This window comes from Prionailurus viverrinus, chromosome F1 (assembly GCF_022837055.1).
Source record: "Prionailurus viverrinus isolate Anna chromosome F1, UM_Priviv_1.0, whole genome shotgun sequence".
Lineage (NCBI taxonomy): Eukaryota > Metazoa > Chordata > Mammalia > Carnivora > Felidae > Prionailurus > Prionailurus viverrinus.
In genome coordinates this window covers 19,546,573-19,572,639 of record NC_062577.1, presented here as the reverse complement: position 1 = coordinate 19,572,639, position 26,067 = coordinate 19,546,573, and the positions used below count along the sequence as shown (strand labels likewise).

Below are 26,067 nucleotides of genomic sequence, written 5' to 3'. Positions count from 1 at the left end.
TCTGTTTGATATTTTCAAGACATTTAAAAATGTGTCTGTTTAATTTCTACATATGATGAACATGTAGTCAGTGTTTTCTTGGAAAATTCTACCAAAATTTAAGATACTTAAAATTCTTCTAAGCCTAGCAAGTAGATCTTCATTAAAAAAATTCATCCTTAAATAAGTGGAAATATATAGCTCTTAAGGTATTTGTTTTATTATATGGAAAGTTTTCTTAAAATTCATTATCTTAATATTTGGTTAAGCATAATGTCGCAGTGTTTTTTAAACACTTTATTAAATATCTTTTTCATATATTGGCCTCTATTTTCTTGTCTCTTTCATATAATTGGGATACTAAGCTGAAAAAGGCAGTTCCAAACATTAGATCAACTTTATTTTTATAGAGCACAGATTTGCCATAGCATCTAATTATGTAACATAATTTCTTCCCCTGTCACTTTCACATTTGACCTTACATTTTAGAAAGCTGTTTTTGTTTTGTTTTGCTTTGCTTTGTTTTTGTTTTGTTTCTAGTGAAGGCAGGATGTGAAAACATATCTATAAATAAGTGTACAAGAGTGTATAGCAGGCTTTCTGAAACATTTAAAAATATGTGATGAAACATATTAAACATATTTAAACATGTTATTTAAACATATTAAACATGTTTAAACATATTAAACAGACGAACATTTAAAAATATGTGATTTTTTTTTTTTATGCTGGTAATCTAGTATAGAGATGGATTAACTTGAGTAGGAAGAGTTTAACATTACAAACACAAAGGAACAAAACAGCAACTTGGAAGGTTTAGCTGTGTATACTTAAATGTATCCTGTGTCAAACTCATGATTTCTAGATTATATGTTTTTCTAGTATTATATGATGTATTGAAGATACTACTTCATTATGGGAAATGTGCTTCTTTACGGAGTCTGCACTGTTTTTGAAATGTACATAAATCCCAAATTAGTGTTTGAATGATTACTTAAAAAAATTTTCTTTTAATTTATTTATCTTGAGAGAGAAAGAGAGAACATGATCAGGGAAGGGGCAGAGGGAGAGGGAGATAATTCCAAGCAGGCTCTGCACTGTGAAGCCTGATGCTGGGCTCAGTCTCACAAACTGTGGGATCGTGACCTGAGCCAAAATCAAAAGTCGGACACTCAACCATCTGAGCCACCCAGGCACCCCTGATTGATTATTTTTGATTGCCTATTCTGTATTAAGCATGAGGGTTCTAGAGATCAAATATATAGTCCTAACTATTAGAAGCTCATGGTATAGTGGGAAATAGAGAAAAATGAGTTATTCTAAAACAAGGTGATTAGTTCTATAATAGAGGGATGAACAGAATTATCAGAACATTCAGCACAGGCATTATCCTTGTCTGGGATTAGAAAAAATCTGAGAGCATTTGTGTTCATTCTGTGACATTTGAGTTCATTTTGAATGATGAATGCACTAAAAGTAAATCTAGGTTTTTTTTTAGGAATTGAACACTAGCATCAGATGTATTGTGGCCAAGAATATGACTTGTCTAGAATTATATTAGTTTTGCTTCATCAAGTTTTTGTTGAATTAGAAGGAATGATTTGGTAATTAGCATATTTAATAACAAAATAACATATTCCCAAATTATGGGACAGGGTAAAAACAAACATTTTAGTAGAAAAATCAAGTGCTTTTTCATTAGTATCCTATTGGTTTAGAACTATATTCACTTATTCACTTCTTTATTTCTCAATTTATTTGTCACTCATTTATTCATTTATTAGTTTACTCAAAAATATTAGATGCATAATTTTATGGAGATAATATTTTAACTGAGTCCAGGTGTGCCACTTACATCTGTGTGACTTTAAACAATTCACCTCTGAACCCCAGATACTCTTGGGGTTGATATGAGAATTTAATATAAATGTTAGGGAAAATACTTTCTAAACAAAAAGAGATACATAACTGTAAGATGATATTAACTAGCATTATTATAAAACTTTTAAAAAATGAACCTTCTGAATTATAATGAAAAATGTTAACATAAAGTATAAAAGTAGTATTTTATGGTATACATAGATTTTCCTAAATATTTGAAATTAGGGTTTTTGTGTAAAATCATAAAAAGTGGAGTTCAGTTGTTCAAGTTCAAAAATTAAAATCAATTACTGTACATTTAGGGGTGTTAAACTTGTTATAAGTATCTGGCTTAATTTTCTAAGTATTTGGTGTTATTATTTGCTGATTATTATTATTTCTATACTATAATATACTTGCCAAGTAGTTGCTATGTTTGAAATACATATTTTGCCAGGTAAGTACCTTAAAATAACATACTTTTAAATGACTTAAGGGATGAAGAACAATTTGTTTGTAAAAATGACTCACTTAAGGTGAGGGATAACTGTGGCTTTAGAATTTCTTAGGTGTGTTAGTCATCTCCTACTAGATATTAACTTAATAACTCAGATGTATTTTATCTACAGTATCAGCTAAAAATTTGGAGACCTACCTTTAAAATCTGGTGAAACTCATCTTTGCCAATTGTGTCTTTTTATTAGAGCTAATTAATTGTTGTTTGGTTAAACATTGATAATTATGAAGGAAAGAGAAGTACTAATGAACATGTATTTTTACAACTACATCACTGGTTATAGTGAAACCTCATTACTTTAGTATTCAGGGATGGGGAAGAAGACCACTAAGGAGTTCAAGTCCTAACATTTTATTTAAAGCATCTAAACAGTCCTAACTATCAATAGCTTGGAATAAAATTGATCACGTTGATAACTTAGCATGCATTCATTATGGCTCTTGTTTTTTCTCGTTTGTTGACAGTTGCTCTACTTTCTCACATGATTAATTTGGGGCTTGTCTGAAGTTAAAATTACCTGGTTTTAAGGAATGATTAAGATCTAACTTCCTATCGAATCATGTTATTTGCATTTAAATTTCAGATACTAGGAAAATGACATAATGTCTGAGATTTGAATTAAAGTCCTAAAAGTCCCCACCAAAAACCAGCACAAATAAGTTGTTATGGCTCTGCCCTAGTAAATGATCTCAGATTTGTATCAAAGCAATATGATTTTGTATGACAGATTCAAAATGGAAATAGAGCAATGAAATATCTTTTTTTAGAGAAGTAAATTATTTGTGCAGAGGATTTGACATTACTAGAGCATGACTTTTGCAGGTAACAATTCAATGTTAAATGTGTAAGCAACATCATGACAAAACCATTTTTGTGCTCTTTAAATACAAGTACTCAAGTAAAAAAAAATCCTTTAGCAAATAAGTTTAATTTTTGCTTCATCCATTATTTTTATTTGTTATCAGATACAAGGATTTTAGTGGCCCCCCCAAAAAAGTTTTATTTTATTTACTAATAGAAATTATTTATTTTATTTACTGACAGAAAAGCCAGAGTTGTGTGTGTGTGCTACCATGAATAAAAGTGTGCTGTTGCATCCAACCTTTTGATCTATAGGTGAAGTTAGGGGAAATATAAAGTTAGGGGTGGGCTAATGTAATCTAGAACTAAAGTGTTAGAGCCCTTGAGAAAACTAGAAAACTGGAAATATAGAAGACTGAATGGTTCTAGAGATAATTCATGATAAGAGTTTGTTAGCCTTTGCAACCAATGTGATATGGAGAAAAAAAAAGGGAAGGGGGTTTTGTGTTTGTCTTTAAAGTACTTTCATCATAAGCTTGAAGAGGGGAAAAGAAACAGTGATAGCCTAGATTGTAATGAAGTAGTTGCTAAAGATGATTTCTGAAAATGACAGTAAACTTATCTTCATGGGAAATCGGTAAAAATAGGCATTTTTTTTCTTTCTCTTTCATTCATTTTGGTACCACAAATAACTGTTTCCATAAGTTTATGTATCATACTTGTGAGCCTGTGCTGTTATATTGAGATATAAAGATGTCTGTAAAGACATTTTAAATCCAGGAAATTATCTATTTTACCTTGAATTTATTTTTTTTTTCAGTATATGAAGTTTATTGTCAAATTGGTTTCCATACAACACCCAGTGCTCATCCCAAAAGGTGCCCTCCTCAATACCCATCACCCACCCTCCCCTCCCTCCCACCCCCCATCAACCCTCAATTTGTTCTCAGTTTTTAAGAGTCTCTTATGCTTTGGCTGTCTCCCACTCTAACCTTTTTTTTTTTTTCCCTTCCCCTCCCCCATGGGTTTCTGTTAAGTTTCTCAGGATCCACATAAGAGTGAAAACATATGGTATCTGTCTTTCTCTGTATGGCTTATTTCACTTAGCATCACACTCTCCAGTTCCATCCATGTTGCTACAAAGGGCCATATTTCATTCTTTCTCATTGCCACGTAGTACTCCATTGTTATTTTACCTTGAATTTAAACAGTAGTTATTGTCTCTCTGTGTTCTCTTTGTAAACAAAGGTATCAACATGGAGCAGATGCTTTCAGATAGTTCCCTAGAGCTCTATAGAAGAGCATTTGATTACCACCTCTGAGGGAAGGAAGGGAGTCTGGCTTCAGGATCCCTCCATTCTTGTTTTAGCTGCGTAATTCTATTTTCATCTATTTTACATGCTGGGATTTTCTGTCAGATTCTTTAGCACTAGGAAAAAACATGAAAACCACTAGTCTATGTGATCTCTAAGGATGTTCTTAGTTCAAACACTTTTTTTTTAAGTTTATTTACTTTGAGAGATAGAGTATATGCACTCTGGTTAGAGGTGGGAGGAGGGGCAGAGAGGAGAAAGAGAGTCCTAGGCAGGCTCTGTGCCGACACGGGGCTCAATGCCACAAATTGTGAGATCATGACCTGAGCTGAAGTCAGGATTCGGATGCTTAACCGATTGAACCACCCAGGCGGCCCTTTAGTTGAAACACTTTTTTTAATCAATGTTAAATAAATTCAGCTAAACCAACCTACATAAATTATTGCTAGTATAATGAAATAGAGAACTTGTATTTGAATCCTCAGTCTGCTATCCATTACCCTCAAATATGCACTTAACTTCCCAGGTCCTATTTTCCATCTGTAAAATGGGATAAAGAGTTGCCTTGCTTAACATTGAGTTGTTTTAAGGTCAAATTTATGATCATATTTTGCTTGAATACAGTAGTCCCTTCTTATTTGCAGAGGATAAGTTCCAAGACCCCCAATAGAAGCCTGAAACTGCAGGTAGTACCGAACTCTCTATACTGTGTTTTTCCCTATGTATATGTACTTGTGATAAAGTTTAGTTTATAAATTAGGCACAGTAAGAGTTTACAATGATAACTAACAATAAAATATAACAGTCATAACAGTATACTATTAAAGAAGTTATGTGCATGTGCTCTTTCTTTTTCTCCAAATATCTTCTTGTATTTATACTCCCCCTTGTGATGATATGAGATGATAAAATGTCTCATGAGATAAAGTGAGGTGAATGACGCAGGCATTGTGACCAAGGATTAGGCTACTGTTGACCCTTTGATGCTGTGTCAGAAGATCATCTGCTGTTGGACTGCAGTTGACTGCAAGTATCTGAAAGATACTTATCTGCAGATAAGAGGGTACTACTGTATGTCAGGGCACCCCGGTGGCTCAGTCAGTTAAGCATCCAACTCTGGATTTCAGCTCAGGTCATAATCTCATGGTTTGTGAGTTCAAGCCCCTTTCGGGCTCTGCGCTGACAGTGTGGAAGCCTGTTTGGAGTTCTCTTTCTCCCTCACTCTCTGCTCCTTTTGCAAAATAAACGTGAAAAAATTTAAAGGGTACAACTACATATCAAATTTCAGGTTAGATCCAGTCAGCAAACTTTTTCTTTATAGGTCCAAATAGTAAATATTTTAGGCTTTGTGGGGCACATAAAGTCTGGCCATGGGCTGCAATTTGCAAATCCCTGCTTTTATTATTAATATCTAATTATTTGAAGTTATTAATTGTCAAACCATCAATAAGAACGATAGAAATTAATCCCAATTAAGAGTGAAGGTTACCCTGCTCCTATCTGGTTTGATTTTTGGTATCAGTTTATTTCTACTACCATATAGTAAATGAATTATAATTTGTGGGAGTCACTCAGAACTAGCTCTATGGCTGTTTGATTTCAGTCAGTTATAAAATTACATACAGGATTTTAAAAATTGTCATCTTAACATACATTCCATGAGATTGAATTGGCCTGCATTTGATAATGAGCAAATACATTATGTTATTAAAAAAAGTCAAGTTGAAGGAAAATGGAGCTTGTTGTATATGCTCTTTATAATATTCTTTAAAATTAATTTTAAAATGGTAATTCTCATTTAGGAATTATTATTAAATTATTATTATCCTCTTGCAGCTTGTATGAGGTACTCTCTGAATACTGAAGCTTCATTGGACACCACAGATGATGAACATCCTGAAAAACCAATTAAAACTAGAATAATACTGAAAATTCAGCAAAACATAGGTATTTAATTTCTTTTATAACATTGAAAAGGTATTTTGAATTTTGAGTTTTCTTATTATTTTAAATTATTTCCATTCCATTTTTGCTTTCTTAGAAGTACTGGTTTAAGGAGTATTTGAGTATTATGGAAAGTGCTAGATCCTGGAGATGGAAAGATTTATAAATAATGCATTATCTCAAGTGCCCTCGAACATGATACTTTCTGTTATTTTTTTTGGTGTTTTTGGAAGAAAAACATGTTGAGTTTTGGGACTCAGTTAGTATAGTTGGGCCAGTGCTTTGCAAACTGGTGTTCTTTGCAAAACTGTTAATGTAGAAGATTTTGGTATGTGTTCTATGAAAAAAGTCAAATGCAAGTCTGGAAATTCATAATGAATTTCAAAATTTTATTTATTTATTTATTTATTTATTTATTTATTTATAAATATATGAAATTTATTGTCAAATTGGTTTCCGTTCAACACCCAGTGCTCATCCCAATGAATTTCAAAATTTTATTTATTTATTTATTTATTTATTTATTTATTTATAAATATATGAAATTTATTGTCAAATTGGTTTCCGTTCAACACCCAGTGCTCATCCCAACAGGTGCCCTCCTCAATACCCATCACCCACCCTCCCCTCCCTCCCACCCCCCATCAACCCTCAGTTTGTTCTCAGTTTTTAAGAGTCTCTTATCCTTTCGCTCTCTCCCACTCTAACCTCTTTTTTTTTTTTTTCCTTCCCCTCCCCCATGGGTTTCTGTTAAGTTTCTCAGGATCCACATAAGAGTGAACATGTATAGTATCTGTCTTTCTCTGTATGGCTTATTTCACTTAGCATAATACTCTCCAGTTCCATCCACGTTGCTACAAAGGGCCATATTTCATTCTTTCTCATTGCCATGTAGTACTCCATTGTGTATATAAACCACAATTTCTTTATCCATTCGTCAGTTGATGGACATTTAGGCTCTTTCCATAATTTGGCTATTGTTGAGAGTGCTGCTATAAACATTGGGGTACAAGTGCCCCTGTGCATCAGTACTCCTGTATTCCTTGGGTAAATTCCTAGCAGTGCTACTGCTGGGTCATAGGGTAGGTCTATTTTTAATTTTTTGAGGAACCTCCACACTGTTTTCCAGAGTGGCTGCACCAGTTTGCATTCCCACCAACAGTGCAAGAGGGTTCCTGTTTCTCCACATCCTCTCCAGCATCTGTAGTCTCCTGATTTGTTCATTTTGGCCACTCTGACTGGCGTGAGGTGATATCTGAGTGTGGTTTTGATTTGTATTTCCCTGATGAGGAGCGACGTTGAGCATCTTTTCATGTGCCTGTTGGCCATCTGGATATCTTCTTTAGAGAAGTGTCTATTCATGTTTTCTGCCCATTTCTTCACTGGATTATTTGTTTTTGGGTGTGGAGTTTGGTGAGCTTTTTATAGATTTTGGATACTAGCCCTTTGTCCGATATGTCATTTGAATTTCAAAATTTTAAAGGCTCCAAGAAGTGTGGCAGTCACTTTAACATTGTTCAGACTTACTAATGGAAGAACATGTAGACTGTTGTTAAGTGGAATGCCAATTTGAAAAATGCTTTGTAAGCATTAAGACTTTTGACTGAGAGAAGTTAGGAAATTTAGTTGTTTTTGTCACTTACTCATTAGCTGATTACCCAAATTCTTTATACCAAAGTGTGTGTATATGTGTGGGTCTGTGTCTGGACTTCTCTGGTCAGTTTTGTTTTGGTTAACTTACAATTATCAGAAAAAAAATGAATAAAAATAAAAGTTACCAACACAGGCTTACTAATTCTTAGATATTATAATGGTGGAATCTGAGTTTTTGTAGTTTTAATAGCTACACAATTGACTTTGCCTTGTAATGTTTGAGACACACTGCTCATTGGAGCTCTCTTATGGTTTAAGCTAGTTACCATGAGATGGCTTGGATGTCATTGTACATATTTATTTTATTTAATTAATTTATTTTTTAAAACTTTATTTAAATCCAACCAATTAATATATAGTGTAATAATGGTTTCAGGAATAAAATTCAGTGATTCATCACTTACATATAAAACCCAGTACTCATCCCAACAAGTACCCTCTTTAGTACCCATCACCCATGTAGCCCACCCCCTCTACCACCCCTCCAGCAACCCTCAGTTTGTTCTCTGTATTTAAAAATCTCTTATGGTTTGTCTCCTGCTCTGTTTTTATCTTATTTTTCTTTTCCTTCCCCTATGTTCATCTGTTGTGTTTCTTAAATTCCACATATGAGTGAAATCATATGGTATTTGTCTTTTCTCTGACTGACTTATTCAGTGTACATATTTATAGAAGGCTTTTTGGGGCACGTGGGTGGCTCAGTCAGTTAAGCATCTGATTTCAGCTCAGGTCATGATCTGATGGTTCGTGGGTCAAGCCCCACATCAGGCTCTGTGCTGACAGCATAGATTCTGTCTCTCTCTGCTCCTCTCCCACTCATACTATGTCTCCCTTTCTCTCAAAAATAAATAAACATTAAAAAAAAATAAAAAAAAGAAAGAAACCTTTTCAAGTATGTGTGAGTCTTTCTCTTAGGTGAGTACACATGTGTTAAAGAGACATGCTTTTTTTTTTTTTTTTTTTAGGGTTTTGTTTGCTAAGTGGTGAAGTACATGGTTACCAGTTCAATCTTGGCAAACTGTTCAACTTACAGCTGTATTTTCCTCCTCAGACTTTGCTGGCTTTTAGTACATATATATGTGTGTGTGGAAGTATATGTGTTTGTGCATGTGTGTCTCGTTTAGGCGCATCAGTCACCTGCATTTCAGAGCTGAGGATCAGTTAAGCCTTTCTTTTGCTCATCCCATTTCCACGTGTTTTGTGTTTGTTTTACTTGTAGGTGTGATTGCAGCGGTTGCAGTTGCAGTCCTTGCTGCGGGGATCTCCTTTCACTACTTCAGTGATTAGGGTGAGACACAAAGAGCTTCCTGTTCATCCAGAGAACACTGACCAACAATTATGAATCATAAAGATGCAGACCATCCATCTACATTTCAGACAGTAGCAGCCAGATCTGCTGCCAATAATGCCTACTAGGTGTGTTTCTGACTAAATGGAAATCACTAGCTGCCTCATTTAGCCCTGCTTATATTATAGATGGCTCAGGCTTGCAAAAATAAAGTTGTGCATATAGATGGAAGTTGCATGTCACAAATCCTTATTATCTATTTTCAAAAATGTTCAAAATGATGGCTTACTTTCATAGATTTTAGTCCTCTTGATCTGGATTGCATATTGATCAGGATATTGAAAACGTGAATAGTCAGGGTTGACTGTATATCTTAGTAATAGAATAACTGGAGAAATTTCTAAGAAGTGGAGCAACTACCTATTAGGTGAACTCATACTCTAGGACCTTTCTAAGGCATACTCAGTTACAAAATACTGATTGAGTTCTGGTCAAGGGGTAAGGCAACCTTTTCAGAGAGGTTTGAGTTGGTAAGGATTGCCATAAATCATGTGCTTTCTCAGGTTAGCATATCATACATGTTTTAATATATTAGACATTTACTTCTAGTGGTACATTAGACTAGGTACTACAAAGCTAAATCCTGAATAAAACCTACTTTTGAATGCATTAATCGGCTCAAAGACAGTAGGGAAGTTTCTGAGAATCATACCTCTATTTTGACTCCCCCACAAAAATGAACACATTTTGAGTTGGGAATTGTGAATACTCTATTAAACATGCAAGTGGGCAGTGGTTACTCAGATGGCAAATACTAGTTGCAACACTGCCAATATGCAATTTGCCTTGGACTAGAAACAAGGAGATGAATCTGAATCTGACATGCTGTCCTAGCCAGTACAGTTGAAATTGCTACCCAGTTTATAGTATCCTATAAATACTTCTGGCAGAAGCAAGATACAGCCTCAAGATTTCCATAGATTATGATAAAGCAGTATAGATTACCAGTGCAAATCGAAACCAGCTAGCACGAGAAAGCTCCCATAGAAATAATAAGCTTTGGATTCAGTTCTCCAAGGTCTCATCACCAACTTCTATGAAAGATGGAACCACAGGCACAAATGAGAACTAAAGAACTGCTAAAAATGGAAAAAATGTTACTTGAAATTAAAAAAAAAACCAAAACCTCAAGCATGTTGAATATCATGTTAGACTCAACTGAAGACACAATAAATAAACTGTAAGTGAGTTCTAAAGAAATTATCCAGTGCTCAGCAAGGAGAAACAAGGAACAAGAAAATAAAAATATTAAAGAGAAGTTAAGAGATATGGAGAGAAGAATTACAAAGACTAGAAGTATTACGAGGAAAGAATAGAGAGGGGTGGAGGAGTGGCAATATTTGAAGATAACTATTTTCCAGATTTGTTGGAAAAATATGACTTCATGATTTCAGGAAACGTATTATATCCCAGGAATATATGGATCAAATCCATGCCTAACCCAAAGTATTAGAACAAAAAGGTAACCAAATACAAGATTTTAAAAGCAATCAAAGGGACAAAAAGATCACCAATGAAGGCAAGACAGTCACATACTTAGTAGGCTTCTCAATAGCAACAATGTACCCAAAAGATGATGGATTCAAAATTATGAGAAAAACTAATTATCAACTTAGAATTTATATGAAGCAAAACTGAAATGTTCTGATGAAAAACAGATTTTTGCCATCAACAGACTTTCGCTAAAGAAACTGCAAAAGGATGATCTTCAAGAAGGAAAATGATTCCATAAGGATGATCTGAAATTGAAGGACTAGTGAATAAAGTGATAAACATGTAAATCAAGTGTTGTTAATATAAAACAATTGTAATGAAAAAAGTGTTTTTAAGAAGTAAAACTGTAAAAAAAAATGTAAAACTAAATAAACATTTTATGCAACATGAATGTGGACTTCTAAAATAGGATATAATTGAAAAACTGGATAGTAGCTTATAAGATGGAAGGAGGGTGGTTAGAATTAAAGTGTTCTGAGGTGCCTTTATTGTTCAGAAAGTGGTTGAAGATACTGTTTAAAGTATGTTGAATATATATGGTAAAATTTCAAGTGTAACTGCTAAAAATAGTAGATAGGGAATGAATCATTGCAAAGGATAAGAAGTTTAAAATAATGGAATAGGAATACAGTAACAGTACAAAAGGAAGAAATTAGGGGTGGAGAGGGGCAAAATAGATAAAATCATAGTAACAAGTTAAGTAATACTATTAAACTTGAATAGACTAAACCCAGTTCAACAACAGACTGAATAAGTTTTCAAAATCCAGCTGTAGGCTAGGTTTTTTAAAAGATGAAAACACAGACAAATAAAATTTGTGTGGCTTTGGTGATATTAAATCCAAATTAGATTTTATGGTAGTATTATTAAAGATGGAGAAAGCCACCAAATGATAAAAGGATCAATTCACTAGAAATAAATAACAATTTTAAATTTGTATATACTTTATAAAATGACCTCAAAATACATAAATTATAGGGCTAGACCAACAAATTGAACAATAGAGTGGGAAATTTCACCAGCTCTCAATTATTGGTAAATAAACCAAGCCAAAAATGAATGGAAAACCAAACTTGAATAATACAATCAACATACTGATTCAACAGATTTAAAATAATCAGCAATTAGAGAATATTCTTACGCATTTTATGTTAGCGGAAGTTGACCATGTATTGGGCATGAAATAAATTACAGTAGTTTTAAAAATCAGTATTAAATGGATAATCAGAAATAAGTTTGAGGTCAGTAAGAAATGTTAAGTTTTTTAAAAAGCATACATTTACATGTTTTAAAAACATAAATACTTAGAACTTAATTATAAGTACCACGTTCGGAGAAATTGGGTGGTACAGCAGAAACTGCACTGAAGGAAATGACTTTAAATGCTTAAATTTTTTAAAAAGCTTGAGTATGTAACCTAAGAAAAGAACAACAGAATAAACAATGTTGAAGCAAGGAGATACAGGCAAGGGAAGAAATCAATGAATTAGAAAACAAAATAATCACAAAGTCAAAGTTGTCTTCATGACAATAAAATTGGCGTAATTGAACAAGAAGAAAACAGGGCCCAAGTAGACAACATAAAGATTGAAAAGGATTCTTGGGGCACCTGGGTGGTTCAGTCAGTTGAGCTTCAGACTTCAGTGCAGGTCATGATCTCACAGTTGGTGAGTTTGAGCCTTGCATCGGGCTTGCTGCTCAGTGCAGAGCTTGCTTCAGATCCTCTGTCCCCTTCTTTCTCTGCCCTTCCCCTACTTGTGCACTCTCTCAAAAAACATTTTAAAAAAAGGATTCCATAGATATAGCAGAGATGAAAATGCTGAGACTGACAGAAGCATCTTAATATATTTGAAAACTTAGACAAAATTGATTAAGGTCTAGAAAAATACAATTTCTTTAAATTGTCTAAAGAAGAAATAGACAAGCTAGATAGACTTATTCAATAGTGTTGAAAAGTAAGTAATGAAATTTTTTTTGACAGACTAGCCCACATCTACAGATGTTTCTTTTTCAAGGACAATACTATTTAAACATCTCATGCCAACTCTTCCAAAGACTCTTCAGCTCATTTTTTGGATCCAGTATAACTACTCATAGTAGAATCAGATTACTCCTACATTCAGTAGGAGAAAAGAAAATTCCAGACTCATCTCACACATTAACAGATATTAAAACCAAAAGCACTATTGATCAGCTGAATTCAACATTATATAAGAAAGGATGGTGCAGTATGACTAAGTTGTATTTATACATTTAAAATCAGGAACTCAATAAGGATGCTTTTATCACCACTTCTATTCATCACTGTACTGTAGACATAATGAGCAAAGAACAAATCAGACATTTTAAGAGGTTGTGACTGAGCACATGAAAAGATGTTTAATCTCATAAGTCATCAACTAAGACCATGGTGAATATCATTTTACATCCAGTAAAATGAAAAGTTAAGAAATACGACAATATTAATGAAGAAGATTTGCATCAAGAAGACATTTACAGGTGGGGTTGTAAATCAACACACAGTTTGCCCTGGAAAGCAATTTGGCAATATCTTTTAAAGTAAACCATATACATACTCTAATACCTGACCATTCTACTTCTACATATATACCTTAGAGAAATTCTTTCCATATGTATACAAGAGTACATCTGTGAGAATGTTCAAGGCAGCCTTATTTGTAATCACCCAAATGTTTATTGACAAGAAATGAAAAATAAATTATGGGTTTTGTAATTTAATTTAATAGGGAGAATGACCTAAGAAAGCAAGTCTCAGAAGCCTGCAGTATGATAGATAGCTTTTATAAAGTTTAAAAACAAGCAAATCTCATCTATATTACACAGGAACACATGATAATTTTTTTTTAATGTGGCAGAGTGATACAAAAAATTCAGGATGTTGATTACCATTTCAAGGTGGGACTAATGGCAGAGCAGGAAGACAAGAAGGAACAAATGAATAGATGAAACATTGGTGATTTTTTAGTTCTTGAGTTGAAATGGGTTACTTGATACTCACTTTATGTACCTAATGGTATTAACATATATATATATTTTCTTGGTTGTCTACTACTAACAAATGACCCCCAAACTTAATTGGCTTAAAACAATGACTGTTTCATTTTTTTTCCCCCCACAATTTTGAATTGACAGGAATCAGGTTGCTCTTCACATGGTGTAGGCTAGAACTACAATTTTCTAGGAGCTTGATTAGGTTTGAAACATCCAAAATAGCTCATTCATATGGTTGGCAGTTGATACTGGCCATCAGCTGGGAACTCACCTATCACACCTCAGTTTTCTTCTGTGTGGCCTGTGTGGCTTGGGGTTCTTCCATCATGGTGACTGGGCTTCTTCCTATCGTAATGACTGGGATTCAAGAAGTAACATCCCAATTGTGAGCATTCCAAGAGGAAAGAAGTAGGACCTGTGCGTCTTTTTGAGGCCCTGGCTTAGAAATCTCAGAACATCACTACATTGTGTTGGTCAAAGTAATCTACAGGACCAGCCTAGATTAAAGATGAAAGGGAAAAAACCTTTACCTCTCAATGGGTATGCATATATGAGAAGGAAAGGATTTGATGGCAACCATCTTTGGAGATTATTATCATAATATACCCTGTGGACTCTGGACATAGCAGTTCATGTTCCTGATGTGGAAAATGAATTCACCACCTCTCAAGACACCTTAAAAGTTTCATCTTTAGATTCAGGCTCAAGGCCCATAATCCCATCATTTGAATCAGTTTCAGGTACATGATGAGCCACCTTTACTTCAGCTCTTCTCAATATGAAGATGCATGAACTAAGAAACAAGTTTTCTTCCCCATATATCCATATGGTAAGACCGGCAATAGATTCTTGTCTGAAAGGAGGGAAAATGAGAGGTACAAAGCAGAAAATGGTTCATAGCAATTCTGAACTCCCAACTGGGCACATGTCTCTAAAATCATCATGATTCTAGGCACAGGGAGTGTATGTTAATTAGGGCCTAATTCTCAGCTCTGGCCCTTCCCTGTGAGATTTTGACTCTAATCTGAGTTGTCCTTTTCCATGACAGTGCCTTGTTTGAAGTTGAATAGCTTTCTCAACTTGCTTCCTTGTCTTTGAAGGTTGAAGTCCCAGAAGCCTCTTTTTATTTTGAACTGCCTCTTCCTTTTAGACCAAACTGATGTAATTCCTTTAAAAATATTGTGTATTTTCTATGAATCAAATTATAATCCACTCCATTCAGCAAAAGGCACACCCACAAATCTGTTCAAGATAGGCCTCTCCTTCTACTTTGAGCTAAGTGCCAGGATGCTGAAAGACAACATCCTTAAGAATCAGGTACCAATTGCCTTGCTGAGTGGACTAAAATAACATACATGCTTATAAGATTCTTAGAAGTCTTTTTGTCTAGCTAAGAGATCTATGGCACTGGATTAAATATTTCTGAAGTCTTAAAGGTTATTCTAGCTGTACTCTCAATCCTAACTTAACTTGTGCTTTGTTTTACTTGCAATTCCCTAGAGTTGAGCATTGCCCAGAGGTCATTTCCTCCTCTAGAATTTCTTGCTGGCTGGAAAAAGGTGTTCAGGGCCTTTATATTTCCTATAAAGTTTGCTCCAAAACTGAACAGTTTCTTACTTAGTTCATCTCTCTTTCCATCTCTGATCAAAGCCAGTAAAAGTCAGTTGGAATTTTCAGTATTCTGTCTGGAAATCTCCTTGGCCAGATCCACAAGATTATTCAGTTATTTCTTCCAGTTTGTGATTTCCACAAGTTCATTAGTTCTACCTTTCACATTACTGCAGGTGAAAGTGCCTTTCATAACAAGGGTTGCCTTTCAGTAACAGTTTTTTCATTGTTCTTGCCATCATTGTTTCCTGAAGGCCTTAAAGCTTTTGTCTCCTTCTAAGTTCCCATGTTAAGGCTACATGTTTTGGCTTTGGCCCAGTGCTACTTTATTTCTAGGCACCAGTTTCTGTTTTGGTTATCTCTTCATAATCATCTCAAAACTTACTGGCACTAGCCATTTTATTAATGGTTTTATTAATCATTTATTTATGATTCTATAGATTGACTGGGTTCAGCTGGCTCAGCTGAAAGGTTCTGCTCCACATGATGTTAGCTTGGGCTTCAGTTATCTAAGGGCTGTGACATCCAAGATAGCTCATCCACATATTTGGCAATTTATCTGCTGCTTTTGCACATAACCTCTCCACATGGCTTAGGCTTCTCAAATCATGGTGGTTGGATTCCAAAAGGAAGAGCCCCAAACATCAGTGTTCAAAAAGCAAGAAAGTGGGAATTGTTACCTCTTAAAGGACTGGGCTTAGAAATCCCAGAATGTCATTCCTCTATATTCTATTGGTCAAAGCAAACAGGGCCAGTATAGTTCCTAGAGGAGAGGGAAAAGAAGTTCACCTCTCAATGGAAGAGTAGCACATGCATACGGGGTGGGAAAGAATTAATGACATTCATCACAGGAGACTTATTATACATATATTCTTTAGTATATGTAAAATATTAAAAATGATAAAAAATACAAGAGAAAGGAGAGAATTCAAGAAGTTACCTAGGGAAATAATTACTATTATTACTCTAAAAACATAATCCATATATTATCCTTACCACAAATTTTCTATTTCTTCCTGTTTCAGTTTTGGTAGTGTATATGTTTCTAGGAATTTGTCCATTTCTTCCAGATTACCCATTTTATTGCCATATAATTGCTCATAATATTCTCTTATTGTTTTTATTTCTGTTGTGTTGGTTGTGATCTCTCCTCTTTCATTCTTTATTTTATTTATTTGGGTACTTTTTCTTTTCGATCAAACTGGCTAGTGGTTTATCAATTTTGTTAATTCTTTCGAAGAACCAGCTTCTAAGTCAGCCAGGAGGAGGTCAAACTTTCACTCTTCGCAGATGATATGATACTTTATATGGAAGACCCAAAAGATTCCTCAGTGGGGAAAACTGAGAGCTTTCCCCCAAGGTCAGGAACAAGACCAGGATGTTCACTCTTGCCACCCAGGCTTCCCAAACAAATAATTTTTTTAAAGCAAGTATAACTAAATTAATATCAGGCAAACAAATTTATAGTCATTTGTAAGTGGTCATTACATAATGATAAAATGGAATCCTTTTGCCAGGAATATCTATCAATTTTAAACATATATACCTAATAAAATGTCATAAAATATCACGGCACAAATTGATAGAATATAGGGAGAAAGTGACTAATGTACCATCAGAGATTTTAGTACAGTGCTTGCAATCCTTAATATATCAAGATATCAACAAAAAATTAATATCAATGTAGATATTAACCACATGATCAACAAGCTTGATCTAAGGGAAATATATAAAATACTGCAATCAGTAATTAGCCAACTAATCATTCTTCCCCCTCTAGCACACAAAGATTTTCAAAAGTTAATAAATTAGGATATTGTAAGACAGATTACATTTAGGAACACAATGCAATTAAGTAGAAATTAATAACAAATATATATTTGTTACCAAAACAAGTGCGTGTGTGTGTGTGTGTGTGTGTGTGTGTGTGTGTGTATACAACTAACTCCTGTGTCAAGTAATAGAATTATACTGTAAATTTCAAATTATTAAACTTTCACTCTTTGCAGATGACATGATACTTTATATGGAAGACCCAAAAGATTCCATGAGAGAAGGGAAGGGGAAGAAGTAGTTTCAAACAGAGAGGGAGGCAAACCATAAGAGAATCTTAAATACAGAGAACAAACTGAGGGTTGATGGAGGGGCAGGGAGAGGGGAAAATGGGTACTAAGGAGGGCATTTGTTGGGATGAGCACTAGGTGTTGCATGTAAGTGATGAATCATGGGAATCTACTCCTGAAGCCAAGAGCACACTATATACACTGTATGTTAGCTAACTTGGCAATAAATTAAAAATAAAAGTTCTCTCCAGTCCCCCACCAAAATGAAAACAACAACAAAATAAATTTTTAAAATCTCTTAGGGGCGCCTGGGTGGTTCAGTCGGTTGAGCGTCCAACTTCGGCTCAGGTCATGATCTCACGGTTCGTGGGTTTGAGCCCCGCATCAGGCTCTGTGCTGACTGCTTGCTCAGAGCCTGGGGCCTGCTTCAGATTCTCTCTCCTTCTCTCTCTGCTCCTCCCTTGCTCACGCTTTGTCTCACTCTATCTCTCAATAAAATAAAAATAAATAAATAAATAAATAATAAAATCTCTTAAATGTGCAAAGTAGTCTGATTGCAGAGGCTAAGACTTCCAATACTATGTTGAATAACAGTGGAAAAGGCAGATTGAGGATGATATTAGCATTGGGTTGTTCATATATGGCTTTTATGATCTTGAGGTATACTCCTTTGATCCCTACTTTCCTGAGGGTTTTTATCAAGAAACGATGCTGTATTTTGTCAAATGCTTTCTCTGCATCTATTGAGAGGATCATATGGTTCTTGTCCTTTCTTTTATTGATGTGATGAATCACATTAATTGTTTTGCGGATATTGAACCAGCCCTGCATCCCAGGTATAAATCCCACTTGGTCGTGGTGAATAATGTTTTTAATGTATTGTTGGATCCAGTTGGCTAATATCTTGTTGAGGATTTTTGCATCCATGTTCATCAGGGAAATTTGTCTATACTTCTCCTTTTTAGTGTGATCTCTGTCTGGTTTTGGAATCAAGGTAATGCTGGCTGCATAGAAAAAGTTTGGAAGTTTTCCTTCCATTTCTATTTTTTGGAACAGTTTCAAGAGAATAGGTGTTAACTCTTCCTTAAATGTTTGGTAGAATTCCCCTGGAAAGCCATCTGACCCTGGACTCTTGTTTTTTGGCAGATTTTTGATTACTAATTCAATTTCCACCAAAAAACTGCTAGAATTGATTCATGAATTCAGCAAAGTTGCAGGATATAAAATCAATGCACAGAAATTGGTTGCATTCCTATACACCACCAATGAAGCGACAGAAAGAAATCAAGGAATTGATTCCATTTACAGTTGCACAAAAAACCGTAGAATACCTAGGAATAAATCTAACCAAAGAGGTGAAAAATCTATACACTGAAAACTGTAAAAAGCTTATGAAAGAAATTGAAGAAGACACCAAAAAATGGAAAAAGATTCCATGCTCCTGGATAGGAAGAACAAATATTGTTAAAATGTCGATACTACCCAAAGCAATCTACATATTCAATACAATCCCTATCAAAGTAACATCAGCATTCTTCACAGAGCTAGAACAAATAATCTAAAATTTGTATGGAACCAGAAAAGACCCCCAACTGGCCAAAGTGATCTTGAAAAAGAAAACCAAACCAGGAGGCATCACAATACTAGACTTCAAGCTATACTACAAAGCTGTAACCATCGAAACAGTATGGTACTGGCACAAGAGCAGACACTCAGATCAATGGAACAGAACAGAGAACCCAGAAATGGACTCACAAATGTATGGCCAACTAATCTTTGATGAAGCAGGAAAGAATATCCAATGGCATAAAGACAGTCTCTTCAGCAAGTGGTGCTGGGAAAACTGGACAGCGACATGCAGAAGAATGAACCTGGACTACTTTATTACACCAGACACAAAAATAAACTCAGAATGGATGAAAGACCTCAATGTAAGACAGGAAGCCATCAAAATCCTCGAGGAGAAAGCAGGCAAAACCTCTTTGATCTTGGCCGCAGCAACTTCTTACTCAACTTGTCTCCGGAGGCAAGGGAAACAAAAGCAAAATGAACTACTGGGACCTCATCAAAATAAAAAGCTTCTGCACAGCAAAGGAAACAATCAGCAAAACTAAAAGGCAACTGACAGAATGGGAGAAGATATTTGCAAATGACATATTAGATAGAGGGTTAGTATCCAAAATCTATAAAGAACTTATCAAACTCAACACCCCCCAAAAAAATAATCCAGTGAAGAAATGGGCAAAAGACATGAATAGACACTTCTCCAAAGAAGACATCCAGATGGCCAACTGACACATGAAAAAATGCTCCACATCGCTCATCATCAGGGAAATACAAATCAAAACCACAATGAGATACCACCCTGCACCTGTCAGAATGGCTAACATTAACAACTCAGGCAACAACAGATGTTGGTGAGGATGCGGGGAAAGAGGATCTCTTTTGCATTGTTGGTGGCAGTGCAAGCTGGTGCAGCCACTCTGGAAAACAGTATGGAGGTTCCTCAAAAAATTAAAAATAGAACTACCCTACAACCGAGCAATTGCACTACTAGGCATTTATCCAAGGGATACAGGTGTGCTGTTTTGAAGGGACACATGCGCCCCCAAGTTTATAGCAGCACTATCAACAATGGCCAAAGTATGGAAAGAGCCCAAATGTCCACTGATGGATGAATGGATAAAGAAGATGTGGTATATGTATACAATGGAGTATTACTCAGCAATCCAAAAGAATGAAATCTTGCCATTTGCAACTACGTGGATGGAACTGGAGGGTATTACGCTAAGTCAAATTAGTCAGTCAGAAAAAGACAAAAATCATATGATTTCACTGATTTGAGTACTTTAAGAGATAAAACAGATGAACATAAGGGAAGGGAAACAAAAATAATATAAAAACAGGGAGGGGGACAAAACAGAAGAGACTCATAAATATGGAGAACAAACTGAGGGTTGCTGGAGGAGTTGTGGGAGGGGGGATGGGCTAAATGGGTAAGGGGCATTAAGGATTGTACTCCTGAAATCATTGTTGCACTATATGCTAACTAATTTGGATGTAAATTTTAAAAAATAAAAAATAAAATTAAAAAAAGTATTACAAAAAAAATAAAAAAATAAATGTGCAAAGTGGAAAAAGTGATGGGAAAATCACATCTGTATTTTTTTTTAATGAATTTGAATGTAATGTACAGCCGTGGTCTTATGCTTCTAAACTTCTGTGGGACTAACACACTTTATTAGTATTAAGTCTCTGAAATTCAAGTCAATTTCATGTGTGATAATCATTGTGTGTTGAAAGTGCATTAATTTGTTAGAACAGGAACCCTGTAGAGGAGATAATCATACCATGTCAGCAATGAATAAATGTCAGCCTTAAAAATGAATTACTGTTTTTGAGATAACATGGTTAAATCAAGCTAGTATGTGCTCAGGGATTGGGAGTGGGGAGTGGACATTTTGAAAAATAAAATAGCCTAGGGTGAAACACCTGGTTTTATGAAAGTGGTTTTTTAGAAGCATTATCTTTATACTATGAAAAAAAAGCTCTGAAAGATAAAAAACACTTTGATACTTGTTATAGATGAGAGCCTCAAGTAAAGATATTTATTTTATGTTTATGATATCAATTTATGTTTCCTTTGAATGCTATTGCCCAAAAAAGGAAAATCCATAATTGAAAACTGAGATTATGTGCTATATACCTAAGGCTTGTTTTGTCTACCAGGGCCATGGCCACCACGGTAATTTTGGAGTTGTGCGACCTACCGAAGCTTTATCTGGATTCCAGGTAACTTTCCTTTTTCCCTGAAGAATTGACACGGACATGAAATATATTAAGACAGACTTTCTAATCTTAGGGAATCCCAAATTTTGTTGATAATGTATGCTTTGTATTGGTGACTGGTAAACAAAGAGTATAATGTATCCTAGAGCATAGGCACTAGGATTGGGAGACCAAGGTTAGGTTTAGACTCTACATCTTACTAGGTGTATAAACCTGGACAAGTAAACTAACCATAAACTTCAATTTCTCCATAATCTGTATTAATTAACTCATTTAGTGTATGTGTGTGGGGGCAGACCCTTTCTCAATGTATATGTATACCAAGTCATGGTGTTGTATCCTTTAGACAACTTACAATGTCAGTTACACCTCAATAAAGCTGAAAAATTTTTGTCTCCGTCCTTGAACAGGACATATTAAAACCTTTGCTGTGCCTTCCTCTTAGGGCAGTTGTGAGAATCAAATGAGATAATATATGTTATGTATAACTTTATATTATATATAACATAAACCATGAAATGGAGAAAGTGTTAAAGAGGTAGGGTTGAAAAATTGGAGGTCTTGAAGAACATATACTTTGAGAGTGAAAGTAAGAGGAAGAACAGAATAGAGATGACTGTATTTAGCTAATCAGAGGGGCATGAATGTATACTAATTTCTTCACTGAAATCCAGTATCAGCTGGGTTCCAGAATATAGGATCTCAAACAGTAATACATAAACAAAATGAAAATAAATCCCCATGTCTTTTAATTTTAGGAATGTGTGCTCTCCTAGATTGCAAATCTTTGAGAAGAAAGAATGACTATATCTTACCCATTTTTATCACCTACTTCCTATATCTAACATAATTACTTGTATGTATTAGACACTCAAAACTTGTGGAAAACCAGTGTAGATAAAGAAAACAAAGAAAATCAAAATTTTATCGTGAGGTAATAGTTTACAAAATATATTTGAACAACTAAGTATATGATCATGATTATATTGTACCAAAAAAAATTCAGTATAGTAGTCCTCAAAACTCTGTAGATTTCTTTCTCATGTGTGTGTTAATATTTATTTCACACTTTTGTTTTTAGAAATAATTTAACTTATATTTATCATGGTATCCTCAGTCAACTTGAAATGACAATTTTTGGGGAGATCTCTCATTCAATTCAAATATTTAGAATTTTTAATAAGGTCCTTATATGCAGGAATGTGTGTGAGGTGTTTGGGATAGATGAATTGCATCCCACCATCTTCGTAAATTAGCTTCTATTTACATGAGCATATCTTTCAGAGGTTGTATCTATGTACTGTATGTACCATACTCCATAAGTATCTGTTAGAAATAGTAATAATGATAATAATAATAATAATAATAATAATAACACTTGAGTAATACCTATGTAACAGGCACTGTTCTAAGTAGTTTGTTTACATGATTTATTCACTTTTTCCTCACAGTCCAGTGAGGATGTGCTATGATTATCCTTATTTGACAGATGAGGAAACAGGTACAGAGAGCTTAACTAACTTACTCAAGGTCACTGAATTAACCCAGGTAGTCTGGCACCAGTGCTCAGGCTATTAACCACCATTACTAATATATACATGGATATAGATGCAGGCATTACCTATTGCTTGTTTAAATGTCTCCTTTCTCTACTGTAAGCTCCTTAAGGTCAGGAACACTACATGGCACATTGCAGCTCATCCATAAATATTTCATGAACGAATGAATGAATAAGCTTCTCACTTACTAATATAATTTTGCTGTTCCCTAAAATATTTCTCTATTTTAATATTACTTTGCAACTGACACTCTTGGTTCTTCCAAGGCTATTCCCCTTATTATTTGGGTGATTTGTTATGAGGCATGTTACAGCATTTTAGACCTTTACATTTAAACTTCATTCTTTTGCTGAGACAAAAATGATCTCTTCTCCTGCCAAACATAATAGCGGAATGAGTGTTTACATGAGGGGAGTTTGTAATCCAGGATTTCTGCAGCAGCGGGTTTCAGATATTCTAGTCAAATCCTGCCTTTTGTCCGACTCTTTCTGATGAGTGTTACCATCAAAGCTGCATTCTGGCATCCATTAGTCACCAAGTGCTTATTTTGAGAATGGTTGCTATCATCACTTACTCCCTACAAAGGTGCCACCTAGTTACTTTTGTTTTGGCAATTATGGGTTAAATACATTCCTGGGTTCAGTCCTGCTTAAGCTTGCTAGTTCTCTATTTTAAATGCACAGTTGATACAAGAGTAAAGCTTTCATTGAAGGAATCTTTCAAAGCACTCCTTTTTATTCTTCTTTTTAATAGATGAAACTTTTTTCACTGCTTAGCTATGCTTTTCTACCCCTGCCCTACAAAGCTGTATCACATTGTAGTTAAAGACTAGCGATTGAGAACTTACATTCTTAAAATATTGTTCTCTTTAAAGATATCCATTTGACTATCATTCCTTACTGCCTTGTCATCATCTTTTTAAGTATTTACTTCCAGCTCATGGAATTAATGTCAATCTAAAGAGACATTCCACTAAGGAGTTTTTTCATTATTAATATCTCATATGAAGATCCTGTTTGTTTGTTTGTTTCTATGGCTTTTTGAGTCCATTAATTCCCTAGCAGAGAACTCCATAAAGGATTAACAAATTTGTTAGCAATTGTTTGATAGGAGAAAACAGTTGGACTATTTTTTTTGTTTCTTATTTTATATGTAATTGCCCTGCATGTATCTCTCCTAGAACTTTTCCTCCTTGTGATATGTCTTGAATTCACCAACTTAGAAACAGGCCAGAGGATATTTAAAATGCCTTTCCCAATTTACAAAGAGGAATAGAAGATGGAATTTTAGGTTCATTAAAAGAAACTACCTATTGCAATGACTATATGTCAAGGACTTGTCAATGTATGCTGGCCATAGTTAGGAATTCTATATTACCCATATTTGTATCACCAATATCTACAACAATTACAGGCCTTCTTTTTCTTTCCCATTCTTTTTCTCCTTTATTCTCTTTCTCCAGTTGAGACACAGGGTTTTGTAGTCTAGGAGAGAGGTGAAAGTAGAAATGTGAATTTGAAAGTGATCTGAATGTAAGGTGATATTTAAGACTATGGACAGAAGGGGGCTACCTTGGATGAGTGTTTGGCAGAGAAGACTATTCATACTTGAATGAAATAGTCAGTAGGATAGAAAGCAAACAAACAGTGTATTTTGAAAGAAGCCGAAAGAAGTGACTCAAAAAGAGGGGAGGTGGGCAGCTCTGACATATGGTTATTAAGAGATAGAATAAAATAGGGAATAAGAATTGTCCACTAAGTTTGACAATATGACTTCAACTGTAATTAGAGTGTTTGAGACAAAGGCTGGATGGGAGTGGGATGAAAAAAAATGGAAATGAAGACAAAGATAGTGGCTGTAGATAGTTCTTTTGAGAGATATGACTGTATAGGAAAGCAGGGAACTGAGGAATAGCTGGAAATTTTAAATTATAGTTAGGTATATTTTACATAGTGGGCAATTTTAAAATTCATTTACAAGCCAATATGAATAGTATGACAAAGAGAAAGGGTGAAACATGATGAAATGAGAGGGAAAACACTTGCAGGAGAAAAATGGGTGAGAAGGTTGGCTCTACTGCTCAGTTTGGTCATGAGTCTTAGCTGCATGGACACTTGCGTTATAACGTCAGTGGAAACAGTGTTTACATGCAGGTGCACATTGTAGATTGGTGATGGAAAGGTGAAGTTGGGCTCGTCTGATAAATTCTATTTTCTCAGTGAAATATGAGGAAGGTGAAGTGCTTGAAGTAGGAAGAAAATCTATAAAAGGCTTAAGGAATGAGAATCTATAAAGGCTTCATTTAGGAAACTGGAGACTAGAACTTGTGACAAAGTCTGATTTGAACATTGGTCCACCAGGGGAAAATAGGCAAAACTGTTTTAAGCACACTTCCTACAGGGAGCCAATTTTTGATGATTTATCAAGCACTATGTCTTCATATACGAGCCTTAGTGCTTCAGCTCTCACTCACCATTATTTCCTACAGTTATTCAGACCCCTAGAAGTTTCTTTTATCTTCTTGCTCAGTTCATTCATGTGTTTAAAAACATTTTTCAAATTATATTTTATTTTGCATTTCCATTTGTTTGTGTAGGAGGAGAGTTTTGCAAGTGTTTTCAAGAGAAATAGATCTCTGAACTTCAGTTTCATCATTTTTAAACTCGAATAATACTATCTACTTGTGGAATTGTGGTTAAGAATTAGACATTATAGGGGCTCCTAGGTGGCTCAGTTGGATAAGCATCTGACTCTTGATTTCGATTCAGGTCATGATTTCCCGGTTTATGGGATCAAGCCCTGCCTGCATTGGGCTCCTCGCTGACAGCATGGAGACTGCTTGGGATTCTTTCTCTCTATCTTTCTCTCTCTCCTCCCCTCCCCTGCTCACGCACATGCACGTGTTCTCTCTCTCAAAATAAATGAAAAAATAAACGTTTAAAAAAAGAATTAGGGGATGCCTAGGTGGCTCATTCAGTTAAACTCAGGTCATGATCTCACAGTTCGTGGGTTTGGGCCTCGCAACTGGCTCTGTGCTGACAGCTTAGAGCCTGGAGCCGGCTTGGGATTCTGTCCCTCTCTCTTTGCCCCTCCTCCACTCATGCTCTGTCTCTCTCAAAGTTAAATA

At 35.0% G+C, this 26,067-nt stretch overlaps 1 protein-coding gene across 2 annotated transcripts in view; it reads left to right on the top strand.

The window, feature by feature from the left end:
- Positions 1-9,586, top strand: part of ODR4 (odr-4 GPCR localization factor homolog) — a 33,123-nt gene extending 23,537 nt beyond the window's left edge. For both annotated transcript variants that reach the window (XM_047839679.1, XM_047839678.1), the window contains 2 exons: positions 6,307-6,417; positions 9,287-9,586. In XM_047839679.1, the coding sequence (XP_047695635.1) occupies positions 6,307-6,417; positions 9,287-9,354 (179 nt within the window). In that variant the 3' untranslated portion in view covers positions 9,355-9,586. The remainder of the gene's footprint in view (positions 1-6,306; positions 6,418-9,286) is intronic.
- The last annotated feature ends 16,481 nt before the right edge of the window (positions 9,587-26,067 follow it).